The sequence below is a fragment of the Hyperolius riggenbachi genome, chromosome 1, assembly GCF_040937935.1.
Source record: "Hyperolius riggenbachi isolate aHypRig1 chromosome 1, aHypRig1.pri, whole genome shotgun sequence".
In the NCBI taxonomy this organism is placed as follows: domain Eukaryota; kingdom Metazoa; phylum Chordata; class Amphibia; order Anura; family Hyperoliidae; genus Hyperolius; species Hyperolius riggenbachi.
In genome coordinates, this window is record NC_090646.1 from 190,439,113 (window position 1) to 190,452,665 (window position 13,553).

General features: G+C 42.9%; 1 protein-coding gene across 1 annotated transcript in view; it reads right to left on the reverse strand.

Moving 5' to 3' along the window:
* Positions 1–2,410: 2,410 nt before the first annotated feature.
* The window catches only part of REELD1 (reeler domain containing 1), a 29,206-nt gene continuing 18,063 nt past the window's right edge, over positions 2,411–13,553 (reverse strand). The window contains exons 3-7 of the mRNA XM_068278197.1: positions 12,411–12,633; positions 8,013–8,146; positions 6,906–7,191; positions 3,214–3,271; positions 2,411–3,068 (exon numbers count right to left, since the gene is read on the reverse strand). Of these exons, the coding sequence (XP_068134298.1) occupies positions 2,466–3,068; positions 3,214–3,271; positions 6,906–7,191; positions 8,013–8,146; positions 12,411–12,633 (1,304 nt within the window). The 3' untranslated portion in view covers positions 2,411–2,465. The remainder of the gene's footprint in view (positions 3,069–3,213; positions 3,272–6,905; positions 7,192–8,012; positions 8,147–12,410; positions 12,634–13,553) is intronic.

Genomic DNA, 13,553 nt, shown 5'->3' on the forward strand with positions numbered 1-13,553 from the left:
GTACTGCTAACGGGCACCATTAGATTTATGGTTTGACATAAGGAAGCAGGTTAATGTTAAAGTGAACCTCCAGACTAAAAATCTACTCAGCAGCCCTGAAAAGGCTCGGCATTTCTTTAACAGTTTCACAGCATCAGAACTTTGTTCTTCTTACCCAAGCCTCATTTTTAGCTGCACAGAAGAAAACTGCCCGGGCATTTTTCCCCTGATGCTGTGCAAAGCATCATGGGATTTCTGATGTTGTTGATCTCGTTCTTCTATTTTTGTGCAAATTTTTATTTTTAATTTGAGATTTGAGATTTGAAGTCTAGCGCACGCATCTGGGAGGGGTGATCAGGACACAGGACAGTTGGAACTGTGTCTCATGCTCCCTGTAACCTCCTTTCAACCAAAAAGATAGCTGCCCCCATGAAATCACAACATTTGCCTGTTCTTTTAAAACAGGGTAAGGTAAGAGATTATATTACCTATCTATTTTAATTAACATAACTAATGTAACTTAATGACAGTATGTTTGTTTAGGCTGAAGTTCCCCTTTAACTGTCAGCAAGGGGGTTCATTTATGGTGAGGCATTATTTTAAGGGAAAGGGTGGGGTTAGAGTTAGGGTTCAGGAAAAGGGATTGGTTACAGTTAAGCATCATTTTAAGGAGAGGGGTTAGGGTTGGGCATCAGGAAGTAAAGGGTAAACTTGGGGGTAATGACTGAAACAACTGCTATCCCAAAGCCAAAACTGTGTACAATTCACTACACACACGTGATGATGACAGTCATTTCTGAGAGATGTCTGTTCAGTTTCACTTACAAGAAAATCCTATGCAGCAATTCTAACAAACTGAGAGTCAACTGAAATAGCCCATACTAAGGTGCATTCTAAGCAAACTGCCGAGTATTAGTTTGGCAGCAAATAAAAGCATAATCTATGTTTCATCTTCTGCACAACAATAGCTGCAAACAGACAAAGCATTTCACTGTTCTCTGTGGCTCTCAGAAGCATGTGAGAATTGTGACAAGTATTGAGCTGGCCTGCGGTACAGACGCACCATTGTCTTGCTGTTAGAATTAAACATGTCTCTTTATCAGGTGTGAATGGAAGGGAAGAACCTTCATCCATTTACACCTAATAGAGAGCCTTGCTTGCTCCCATAAGAGGAGACTTATCTGATCTTTTTTTTCTGCAGAGTAGTGTTATCTAATGTCACTTTTCCTTATGTGACTTTATTACCATTACAGCCAATAATTTTATGTCACTTGCTGCACCTGTTAAATATTTTCACATTCAGCTCTGAACAATTATTGAAAGTGGTATAAAGTAACGACACAAGTGGCAAAGTCAATGAGTACACAAAACTGTTTAATCTTGCTTGCTTTTCACGTTCTCAGAATTTAAAGGTGTGGTGTGTGTGTGTGTGTGTGTGTGTGTGTATATGTATATATATATATGTATATGTATATGTATATATATATATATATATATATATATATATATATATATATATATATATATATATATATATATATATATATATATATTATACAGTAGAGTCCTGGTTATCCGGAACTTAAAGGGAACCTGAAGCAAGGAAAATGATTTATAATAAACACATGACGTAGCAGCAAATGAATATTACATACTATCCTCACTGTCAGTTCCACTCAGAAGCTCACCATTTTCTTCTATCAGTGATCCCTTCCAGTTCTGACAATATTTTGTCAGAACTGAAATATACCAGTTGCTGTCAGTTATATATCAGCAGCTGTCAGTTGCAACTGAATGCGCAAGGTAATGTCCATGTTTCTCTATGGCTCAAGTGGGTGATATTACAATTTAACAGTGTGCTGACCAGGAAACTGTTATGGGGTGATGGCCATTTTTAAAATGGAGGGCGGAGAAATCCATTGATCACAGTGAACAAATGGGACGCAGGAGAGAAGAAAAAGATTGAGGAGTAGACTACACAGGAGGTAAGTATGACCTGTGTATGGTTATTTTGACTTTTTATTTTCAGTTCAGGTTCTCTTTAACTAACCAGTAGTTTCAACCAACCAGCACAAATCGCCAGCAGTAAAGGCCAACCTCTTCGGCTGTTTGTGGGCTCTGCTGTGCTTGAAGACTGGGTTCCACGGCTCCCCCAAGGTAAATATAATTTCAATTTCTGTATTTTAACATTTAATACAGAGTTCATAGTATGTATATGGAGTGAAGTATAGTACTGTATTAGCTAGGCCTATTTTTCACATTGAGTCTCAAGCAAACAGAAAGCAGACTTATCTGGCAACAGGCGATCCCCATCAGTGCTGGATAAGTACATGAAAAAGAAATATATTCTTGATTTTATTTTTATTAATATATTTCCTTTCTAATGAGCAAAAGAGTACAGCAGGCATCACACTACGTCGTTATAACATTATCTTTGGCAGATTATGTTATCTATGAATTAAAGGCTATTGTGATGTTGACAGGCACTACTGTGACTTTGCAGTTAGTGCTGGGGTGATCCAGTTATACTCTGCCTGAACCAGCACAAAGCTATTCTCTCTGATCTTCTTGAAATGCATCATATCACCACTTTCCCTCAGTGTAATTACATTATCATCTGGTTGGCTGAAGGACACCTCAGTCCTTTTGTGGCAGTATTGGGCATGGATACAGTGCAGACCTGCAGCCAGGGTCATCCCTAATGCTACAGAGCAGCCAAGCAGGATGCCTAGTTGGGTCATGGCAAGATGCATCCCTCTGCCCTTTTCTCCTCCTTTGCCATGGAGGCCAGGTTCCCATAAAGTCTTGGTTACCACTGGAGGAGTACTTTCCAAATCCACTTCCACTTTTGCATTAGAAACGGAAGTTTCTGGCTGCTGTAAGAAGTTTGCAGCTATCTCACTGGTGGGCTTATGTTTCTGCTGTCCCATTGTTGAAGGAAAGATGAGACTCTGGGAGTCTTCTAAATTTAACGTAGTTGGATCCTTTGACATCTCCTGGGTGGGCAATGATGTGACAGTGAATGAGGCCAGTGAATCTGGAGGCAATGTTGGTCTTGGTGAAGTTATTGTAATTTCCAATGATACTGTCTGAAATCAACAACATACATTTATTTTAATATCAGGCCTTTTCAATCTATCAGACCACATTATGAATTGCGCACAAAACAACATCAGCCCAGCTAGATTAGCCCAGAGTTTTGTTCCATATTTGAGCTTTTCATCCTGATCTTACCTCTTTATCACGGTGACAAGTAGTGCATGAGGTCGTTGTGTCTCCATGATACCGATTCCTAAAACACAAAACAGGAAGTTAAACTTAATCAACTAAAGGAAGTTCCATTACATGCATGGGTCATATGAAATAACTGCTTTTGTGCAATGCATATATGAATGGCAGCCGCAATGTGTGATCAAGCTATTGCATACCGTAGCTTTGAACTGCATCAGGCACACACAACTAGCAGCTGTAGCAGTGAGATCAAGAATTCTGCTCAAATGTTATGTGATATCTAATAGTGCAACATGGTAGAATAGGTAAACAATTGATATCTGGCAGTAATAAGGTTAATGATTAATATCTGGAGACAGTGGCGGACACAGCCAGCAGTGGGCCCCTGTGCAAAATTGCAATTCGCGCGCCGCGGCAAAGAATGGGCGTGGCTACAACCAAAGAAAGGTGTGGATAGAAAAATGGGCGTGGCAATGACCGGCTGAGGGCGGAGCTAACTGTAACTTAAAGAGAACCCGGGGTGAGGGTTTATTTCCTTTTAAACAATACTAGTTGCCTGGCGGCCCTGCTGATCTATTTGGCTGCAGTAATAAACTGAATTACACCAGCAACAAGCATGCAGCTAATCTTTTCAGTTCTGACAATATTTTCAGAAACCCCTGACCTGCTGCATGCTTGTTCAGGGTCTATGGTTGAAAGAATAAGAGACAGAGGACCAGCACGGCAGCCAGGCAACTGGTATTGCTTAAAAAGAGAGAAATATGGCAGCCTCAAGATTATTCTCACCTCAGGTTCCCTTGAAAAGTGCAACGCAAAGACAGTGGGCCCAAGTTTTGGTGACCCTTTCCCCAGAAAATTCACATAATTGTGCAGGTTTTCTCAAGAAAATACACATCATGTTGGCAGATATGCCCAGAAAATACGTGCAATCATGTCGGCAGATATGCCCAGAAAATATGTGCAATCATGTCGGCAGATATTCCCACAAAATACGTGCAATCATGTCGGCAGATATGCCCAGAAAATACGTGCAATCATGTCGGCAGATATGCCCAGAAAATACGTGCAATCATGTCGGCAGATATGCCCAGAAAATACGTGCAATCATGTCGGCAGATATGCCCAGAAAATACGTGCAATCATGTCGGCAGATATGCCCAGAAAATACGTGCAATCATGTCGGCAGATATGCCCAGAAAATACGTGCAATCATGTCGGCAGATTTGCGCAGAAAATACATGCAATCATGTGGCAGACCTGCCCAGAACATACACCTGCTAATATAAATAAAAAAACAAAAACATTTACTCACCTGCAGCAGCAGACCCTCCTGTCCCAGCCTTTATCCGGCGCGGAGCTCCCATGGGTGGGTGGGTGGGTAGGTAGCCGGGTGGGTGGGTAGGTAGCCTGGTGGGTGGTGGGTAGGTAGGAAGCCCTTAGCCGGGTGGGTAGGTAGGAAACCTGGTGGGTGGGTAGGTAGCCGGGTGGGTAGGTAGCCTGGTGGGTGGGTAGGTAGCCGGGTGGGTGGTTAGGTAGGAAGCCTGGTGGGTGGGTAGGTAGCCGGGTGGGTAGGTAGGAAGCCTGGTGGATGGGTAGGTATGGATGGGTAGGTATCCGGGTGGGTAGGTGGTTAGGCAGCCGGGTGGGTAAGTAGGTGGGAAGCCTGGTGGGTGGGTAGGTAGCCGGGTGGGTAGGTAGGAAGCCTGGTGGGTGGGTAGGTAGCCGGGTGGGTAGGTAGGTAGGAAGCCTGGTGGGTAGGTAGGTAGGAAGCCTGGTGGGTGGGTAGATAGCCGGGTGGTTAGGTGGCCGGGTGGGTAGGTAGGTAGGTAGCCGGGTGGGTAGGTAGCCTGGTGGGTGGGTAGGTAGCCAGGTGGGTGGTTAGGTAGTCGGGTGGGTGGTTAGGTAGAAAGCCTGGTGGGTGGGTAGGTAGCCGGGTGGGTAGGTGGTTAGGTAGCCGGGTGGGTAGGTAGGTAGGAAGCCTGGTGGGTGGTTAGGTAGTCGGGTGGGTAGGTAGGTAGGAAGCCTGGTGGGTGGGTAGGTAGCCGGGAGGGTAGGTAGGCAGGTAGCCGGGTGGGTGGGTAGCTATCCGGGTGAGGGGCCCGACTCCTATCCTCCCCCTCCCTTCCTCGCCTCGGGGGCCCCCCTCCCGATATGCGCGGCGGGAGAGCGGCAAATACAGGAAGTCTCCGGGGCTCCAGGCAGGCGCTAGAGGCTCAGCCGCTTGGTCTCCAATATGTCTCCAACTCTGTATACTGCTCACTACTTCCTGGTTTAGTAGCGAGCCACATATAGAGTTGGAGACATCGGAGACCAAGCGGCGGCTGAGCCTCTAGCGCCTGCCTGGAGCCCCGGAGACATCCTCTATTTGCCGCTCTCCCGCCGCGCATACCGAGAGGGGGGCCCCCCGAGGTGAGGGAGGGAGGATAGGAGTCGGGGCCCTCCAGGGAAACAAAAAAAAATAAAAATATATATATATAAAAAAAAAATACTTAATGGGCCCCTGAAGCAACGGAACTTAAGGGGCCCTCGTGCGGCGGCACGGCCTGCACGCCCGTATGTCTGCCACTGTCTGGAGATCTCTTTTAATTTCCTGATCTGCCACTAATTAAAGAGTGTATGGGTATTTTTGGACTGATGGCATTACATACTTCAGTACAGTCTATGTAGTGCAGCTTTCCTTTCCAGTCTTATGTAGTAAGAAATCTTTATGCCAGAGATCATATGAGAACATAAATTATCTTGCAAATTGAACCCAGATTTATTCAACCAGATTTGCTCTTAAAGGGAGTTTTGAATCAGGATGTTGCCATTTATTGGCTAACTTAGAGATTAATAAACCGTAAGCTTTCGGCTAATAATAAGTCTTCGTCGGACTTGGTTCCTGATAGAATGGGAAAAACACAGATTATATATACTGACATACAGAGGAGAAACATTCTTTACCAAACATAAAAAATGTAATTAGATGCCTTAACTTCAGGAGGCTTTCCCAGGCATCCTGGCTAAATTAATAAGATCAACAGTTTCCTCAATATATAAGCTGTGTTTTTCACATTTTGACAGGAACCAAGTCCAACGAAGGCTTATTATTAGCCGAAAGCTCACTGTTTATTCATCTCTAAGTTAGCCAATAAATGGTATCATTCTGATTCAAAACTCCTTGCTTTTACTGATGGCTAACATGGTACAACACTCTACTGCTTCTACTATGCTCTTAAAGGAGAAACCCTTTAAGGGTCATTGGTTTGGACATTATTAAATAGGAATACATTTTGGAATCTATACCTTCTTATACACTTTACGCTAAATGTTAATCAAGCAGGTGTACAGGTGACCCCCCAGCTTATTTAAAGATCCAGCATGCCGGCTGCACATTAACCACACAGCAACTGGGCAGTGCTTGTTCTCTGTCAGACTGGCGGCTGAACCCCATGGAAGGCGCACAGGTCAGCCTTCTATGTAAATTAGCTTTAAGAGAGGCTATAACCAATTTCCAGTATATAATTTTTTTCTTACTCCACCATGACTTCCATGGATAGACAGGATTGTGAGGAAATATTCGTACCAGGGTTAAAAACTGCAGTACGAGTTCATTCACATTAGGACTTTGGCACCCATTTTGTGTAAACAAGGCCTTCATTTATCACAGCAACTGTGCAATGTTTAGTTGCCAGTAATCAGAGGGATGAACACACCTGTTGTTCATGCTGTGATTCATTGTCCGGTTTTGTAATGGTAAAGTCTGAGGAGCGACTGATACAGGAAACAGAACAGGTGAGTCCTTTTTTGGAGATACCCGATCCCTGGTGGTGATTGCTGTCACAGATGGTGGACTTGTCCTGATAATGGAAACGGCATCAGACAGCTTAGATTCGCCTTTTCCTGTGACAGTATGAAGCATACTTTCCATTGTTTTGCCCCTAGAAGAATTCATTATGTACGGGACTTCTGTGTGAGGTGAAGGACTGGAATATTTTGAGGCTGTTAGAAAAAGAACAATACGAAAACTGTTAGTAAAAGATCAGAAAATGTTCTGCACATATGCACACTGGGGTTCAAGGATTTATTATCTCTAGATGAGAATTCTTCTTTTGTTGACAAAAAGAGAAAGGCATTCACTTGAGCACGTTATATTGTGAGGATTAACAGAAAACATTATTTCAGCTTTGTTGCTTTGTTTTTCTGTGCATCGGTCACCCTGCAGTGCTTCTGACATGAACTGCCAAGTGGGATTGGCCAAATTACTGTCAGTCAATGGATTTGTGCAGCTGTGGAAAATAAGTTACTGTGGCTTCTACTGTGTGCACCTAATTACTCATGCAGCACTCAGAAGCTCTGGCCACTCTGTACTCCAAACTACTGTTGCATTATTTGCAAAGAAGTGCCACTTGATCAACTGTCACTTTTGGAAATAGTTGGGTAAATAAATGCTTGAATGATCCATGCTTGTACATTTGAAAATATCTTTCTCACGATGGATCTGTTAGCACTGGGTTATTGCCAGCACCCATGAACGACCAGAATCGAAAACAAGACAAAACAATGGGACTCTGTTGTACAGTCTAACCAAATCTATGCCGTTGCAGAGTCAATTGACTGAATATACTTTGAATGGATACTTTAGGTAGTCCCCCATATTACAAAGAAGTAGAAAGATTGTACAATCCAAATTGTATTATTAAGGGCCTGAGCCCACTAACGCAGTTGTACGCAGTTTTTCATATATAGAGTTGGCTGTGGAGCTATAATATTATATGAATAAGTTATGACTGCTGTATTTACCATGCATGGTGCAAACATACCAGACTGTAAACCTGTTCCCATATCCAATGCTTCCGATCTCAGGGTGTGTGGAGTATTCTTATGCATGTGGCCCGACACAATGGTAGATTCAATCCGGGCCCAGTACACAAAGTATGACTGAACTACTGAGACACTGTGAAGGGGAAACACAAATGTGCATTAAGAAAGCACTGTAGTGACACACAGTAAAATGCAGACAATTATTCAAGATACCCACTTTTAGGCTGTTTCCACTTGTGCGTTTTGTATCAGATTTTTCTCTCAGAAAATTTGCATTGATTTGGCAACTAATGGTAGTGAATGGGGCTGTTTCCAAGTTTTCGCACGCATGAAAAAATCTAAGGTTCTGCATCATTTTTTCGGACATCGTGTACAATTTACGTACAATGCTTTGCATAGGCAACACATGGCGATGTGAATTTTCGTGTTGCTTTCACAAAAATTCACACTAAATCTATGGTTACAGGAAGTTGTCAGCGGTAATGACTAAGCTGTTACTAGGCAGATTATGTTATATTTGACTAATGTGAATTTTCGCGTACAAAATAAAATGTGTACAAACTTACAAGCAAATTTTCACCAAACAGAAAAATCTTATAAGATTTTTTGGATGCAAAAATTTCACGCTACAGTGGAAAAATAGCCTTAAGTAATTTTCTTATCTATATCTATATATTGCTGTATATTGGTCTGTAACCCTGCCCTATTAGTAATGCTTATTTCCCCCCCACCGGCGCAGTCTGAGAGACCAGGTATATTTTCTATTATATTATATATTATATATTTTCTATTGGCTTTAGAACTCAAGTAAACACACATTCCGCAGAGATCACCTGGCTGGACTAAAGATGTTGCCACCTGTTATAGCTTGCAGAATGTAAATCGGGGTGAGGAAAGATTTTACAGTGGGCAAATACTGACTAAATCATTTATAAATGAATATTGTATAAAAACATAAGCAATATTATACATTACATTATTTTCCCTACTGTTCCTCTTTAATTCACATCACTTAATTCAATAAATCAGCAAGCAATGGGCAGCGCTCACAGGCTGCAAGTGAAGTGAAAGCTCCAGAGATATGCCCAGCCCCTTGGGGCTAAATACACACCTTGAATACAAATCAGATGCAAATTATGTGCTAACACTAATCTAAATTCTAAAATTTGAATGCAAGCTGACACCCCTGGAGGCAGCTAGCCTGAAGTATACTTAAGTTTTGTACAGCAGAAGGAAATGGCAGCGCTTCAGGTGCAGCGTCTGTTTGGAAGCGCTGCCATTTCCTTCTGCAATTCAATAAATCAGATATGCCACCTGTGTGTATACCGACTTCCTATTATAGTCAGATATAATCTAAGGGTTATCTCCAGTCTGCACAGTGATCCTTACATTGATAAGACAGGTACACTCACTTCTCTACCAAGCAGCATGTACTGTACTTAGGGCTCTTCCACACTAGAGGCCTTTTTCGCCGTTTTACCGCCACGCCCATAGTTTGCGTTTTCCATGGTAAAATGAAAGTCCATAGACTTTCATTTTACCTTTCACACTTAATCCCGCATTTCTGAGCGTTGCGTTGTAAAGCTCCCCGACGCTTTTTTCAGGGCCGACCTCTGCGTTTCGCGTTTCAATGATAGTCAATGGAAAACGCAAACTACAGCTTTTTAAAAAAACGTTTCACTGTTGAAAACAATACCCAGAATTAAATAAAAAAATAAACGTTTTCAGAGCTGTATAACGCTTTGAAAAAGTTTTGAAAACGCTATGGAAAAGCTATGTAATGGCGTTGAAAAGCATAAAAAAAGCCTTCAAAAAGCACCAAAACGCTGACAGCAAAAGGCAGTGTTTTAGCCTTTTCTACCGCAGCCTCTAGTGTGGAAGAGCCCTTAGTAGAGGGAAGGGGGAATGAAGACAAGGAGGTCTAGTGCTGCAGAGCTGTATAGGCCCCCTATGTCTCCCCCTGCCTTTTGCTTCTTGAGGCCTGTGCAAAGTTTTGGCAGCATAGCATCCCACCTGTCCTGACGCACTGCTCCATCCATGCTCCCCGTCTCCATTCCCTGCTGGCTGCCTCTTCTCCATGACCAATCACATGTCATTATGGAGGTGCAGGGAGCACAGTAAAACTGAGGGGGGGGGGGGGGGGGGCTGGGGGCAGAAGTATGCTCAGAGGTATTTTGCCACGGGTGTACCTTGAACTGGCCCTGTATTGAGTATCATTCTACTTACAGTGTGTGCTATTTGGATGTACTGTACAAGCTGTTAATCACTATAAGACTATCTGTTAAAAAGGTGATGCTATAGGCTACAGCAATAGGGAGCTGTAGAAGACCAACAGAGGTGGGAAATATATACCAGAAAGTGTGAAGTACGGATGAAATCAATGGCTTTGTCCACAGCCTACAGGCATTACCAGTGTGTGATTCTGGGTGTTTTTCTGCCTCCGTGATCAAACTGACACAAAAGAGTTCAACAAATACTTTCATGAAACCTGTAATGTATTCAGATTCCTGTATGTTCTGTTCCAGAGAGGGATGTTTCATCACTTTGATAGAGTAAGTTCATTGTCTCTAATGGATTCTGCAACAGTATCTTCAGAACAGACAAATGTATCCAGTAAAAGCTACCTTATTTTACTTTGGAATGTTCAACATATAATTGAACATTTTACTGACTGTGCACAGTGCACAAGTTTTGCTTGCTAGACTGGACAACCTGATTTTTTTTCTCAAAGTCCAGTTTGTGCCTGAACATGTCATCAATCTCTCTCTCAATCCCATCGGGGTCTCCGGCTCTCTCTTTCCCCTCTCTGTCTCTCTCACCTTCCCCTCTATTTCTCGCTCCTCCCCTCTCAGTCTCATCATGATCATGATCATCTCATGTTTGTGTTTAGTGGCATGCGTAGCTACATGCCATGTTTAGTGGCATGTGTTTAGTGGCATGCGTAGCTACATGCCATGTTTAGTGGCATGTGTTTAGTGGCATGCGTAGCTACATGCCATGTTTAGTGGCATGTGTTTAGTGGCATGCGTAGCTACATGCCATGTTTAGTGGCATGTGTTTAGTGGCATGCGTAGCTACATGCCATGTTTAGTGGCATGTGTTTAGTGGCATGCGTAGCTACATGCCATGTTTAGTGGCATGTGTTTAGTGGCATGCGTAGCTACATGCCATGTTTAGTGGCATGCGTAGCTACATGCCATGTTTAGTGGCATGCGTAGCTACATGCCATGTTTAGTGGCATGTGTTTAGTGGCATGCGTAGCTACATGCCATGTTTAGTTTTGAAATATTCATAGCTTCACAACTGCTAATCATATCATCCTCTCTTCTCTCTTTCCAATCAATTTTTCCAGCATCAATTTTTTTGTAGTGGATTTTGTCTTAACATTATGCAGAGGAAGTATTTGAGTTGTGACTAATGTAGTCTGCAATTAGACAGCTAGTAGTTCACTAAACATTCAACAACCCAGACAAGGCAGTATTTACCATAAGGCACTGTAGGCATGTGTCTACCGACACATGATGATGGAAAGGCAGCTCACTCCCCTCCCCAAGTGCATCCCTCCTACCTTACTTATGCAGAACCCCGAGTGGAGTTTAAATGAGTGGTTACTCACCTGGCTCTCAACATTTCACTGATGAGATTTCCCTTCCATGAGGGGTACCTCTAGTTACTTAATACTGAAGGTACCTCTGTCTACTTTATACTAAGGGACACCTGTAGCTACCTAATCCAGGCAAGGGAAGTAAGGGAGAAGTGACAGCTGGGACAGCCAGCACTTGCGGTGCGGTTCGGTGGGGGCTTGTAGGTTCATAAAGGGCGAAGTCTACGGTGCCGGGTCATCGGTGCTTATAGGCTCCTGTGAAGTAAATTCGGGCCTGAACCCAGATCATGGTCTGCTGCATTGCTTGCCATCTTATAGCTGAAAATTTGTAATAAATCTAGAGGATCATATTTTCTCTCCAGTGAACTCCAGCCTGGAGCCCTTTAGTAAATCAAGCCCAATGAGTCCACTTTAAGAGTTCTCCTCTGATATATTACTACTTGTTATCATCTGTGTGTATTTTACCTGCAATTATTAAAATGTATCTTGTTAACCTTTAACATTTTTAGTATTAATTCATGCCTCTAAAGATTTTCTAAAAATGTAAAATATCTTTATCTGAAATTCTAATTTGCAAGTATATGTAACACGTACTGTATCTGTCCAAGATTAATCACACTCAGGCCATGGTATGTAAAGTAAGTCCAGCATCATGAATGATTTACAGGCTGAATAATGAGGCCAAAAAAAAGCATAAAATCATCTTCTGTATTGCGGACTGAAGCGTGTTTATAATTTGCCTGTAAACTGCAGAGAGTATCTTATGAACTGAGAGTGATTTGGGCATACTCACAAGAATTGAATGTCTCCTACTGGCTGATCAGGTGACTTCCATACAAAGGAAAGGTTTCTTTTCAAGGACTTGTCTGAATGAGTCACTGTGTCTCCATCTTCAAAGCAGCGCAGTAGTTTAGAGCCAGGTGGAATAAATACAAACGTTCCAGCAACTTGGTCATTTAATACTCTACGGGCTTGAAGGAAAAAGCCCATGAAATCCCGCGTGCTTCTTACTGTTACTGCCAAAGACATAGGAATGGGGAATGCTAGAGCTGACACTCACACATAGCTACATACATATAGGCATGTACATAAACAGAGAAACGTCTGCATGGGAGATTAATAGGTTTATGTTTATAACATTGCAGGCATTAGAACTAATGGATGGAATCCTGTTCTTCCATGCTAAATGAATAAAACACTGGCTGGGAGCACACTTGTCAATGCAGAAAAACACATGTTTAATTCTTATGCATTTCTGTGATTTTTCATGCATTTGAGTTTTGTGTTTTTACTAATCTGCTTTTTCAACAAGAGAAAATACATCACTAGATCTGTTTTATCGAAAACACAAGCAATGATGCATACCTCTGCGGCTTCATAAGAAGGGACCGTGTGCGATTTTCATAAAAACAAAGTATTAATGCGCATAAAAGAGCATTGCAAATTGTTACATATGAAAATTACTGTGGGGCCCATAGACTTTCATCACATGTGTTAAAGAAATACTGTAGGGGGTTCGGGGGAAAATGAGTTGAACTTACCCGGGGCTCCTAATGGTCCCCCGCAGACATCCTGTGCCCGCGCAGCCACTCACCAATGCTCCGGCCCCGCCTCCTGTTCACTTCTGGAATTTTAGACCTTAAAGTCTGCAAACCACTGCACCTGCACAGCTGTGTTCTCGCTCCAACTGATGTCACCAGGAGCGTACTGCGCAGATACAGACCATACTGGGCCTGCGCAGTATGCTACTGGTGACATCAGCAGGAGCGAGGACATGGCAACGCAGGCGCAGTGGTTTTCAGACTTTAAAGTCTGAAATTCCAGAAGTGAACCGGAGGCGGGGCCGGAGCATCGGTGAGTGGCTGCTCAGGCACAGGATGTCTGTGGGGACCATTAGAAGCCTCGGGTAAGTTCAACTAATTTTCCCCCGACCCCC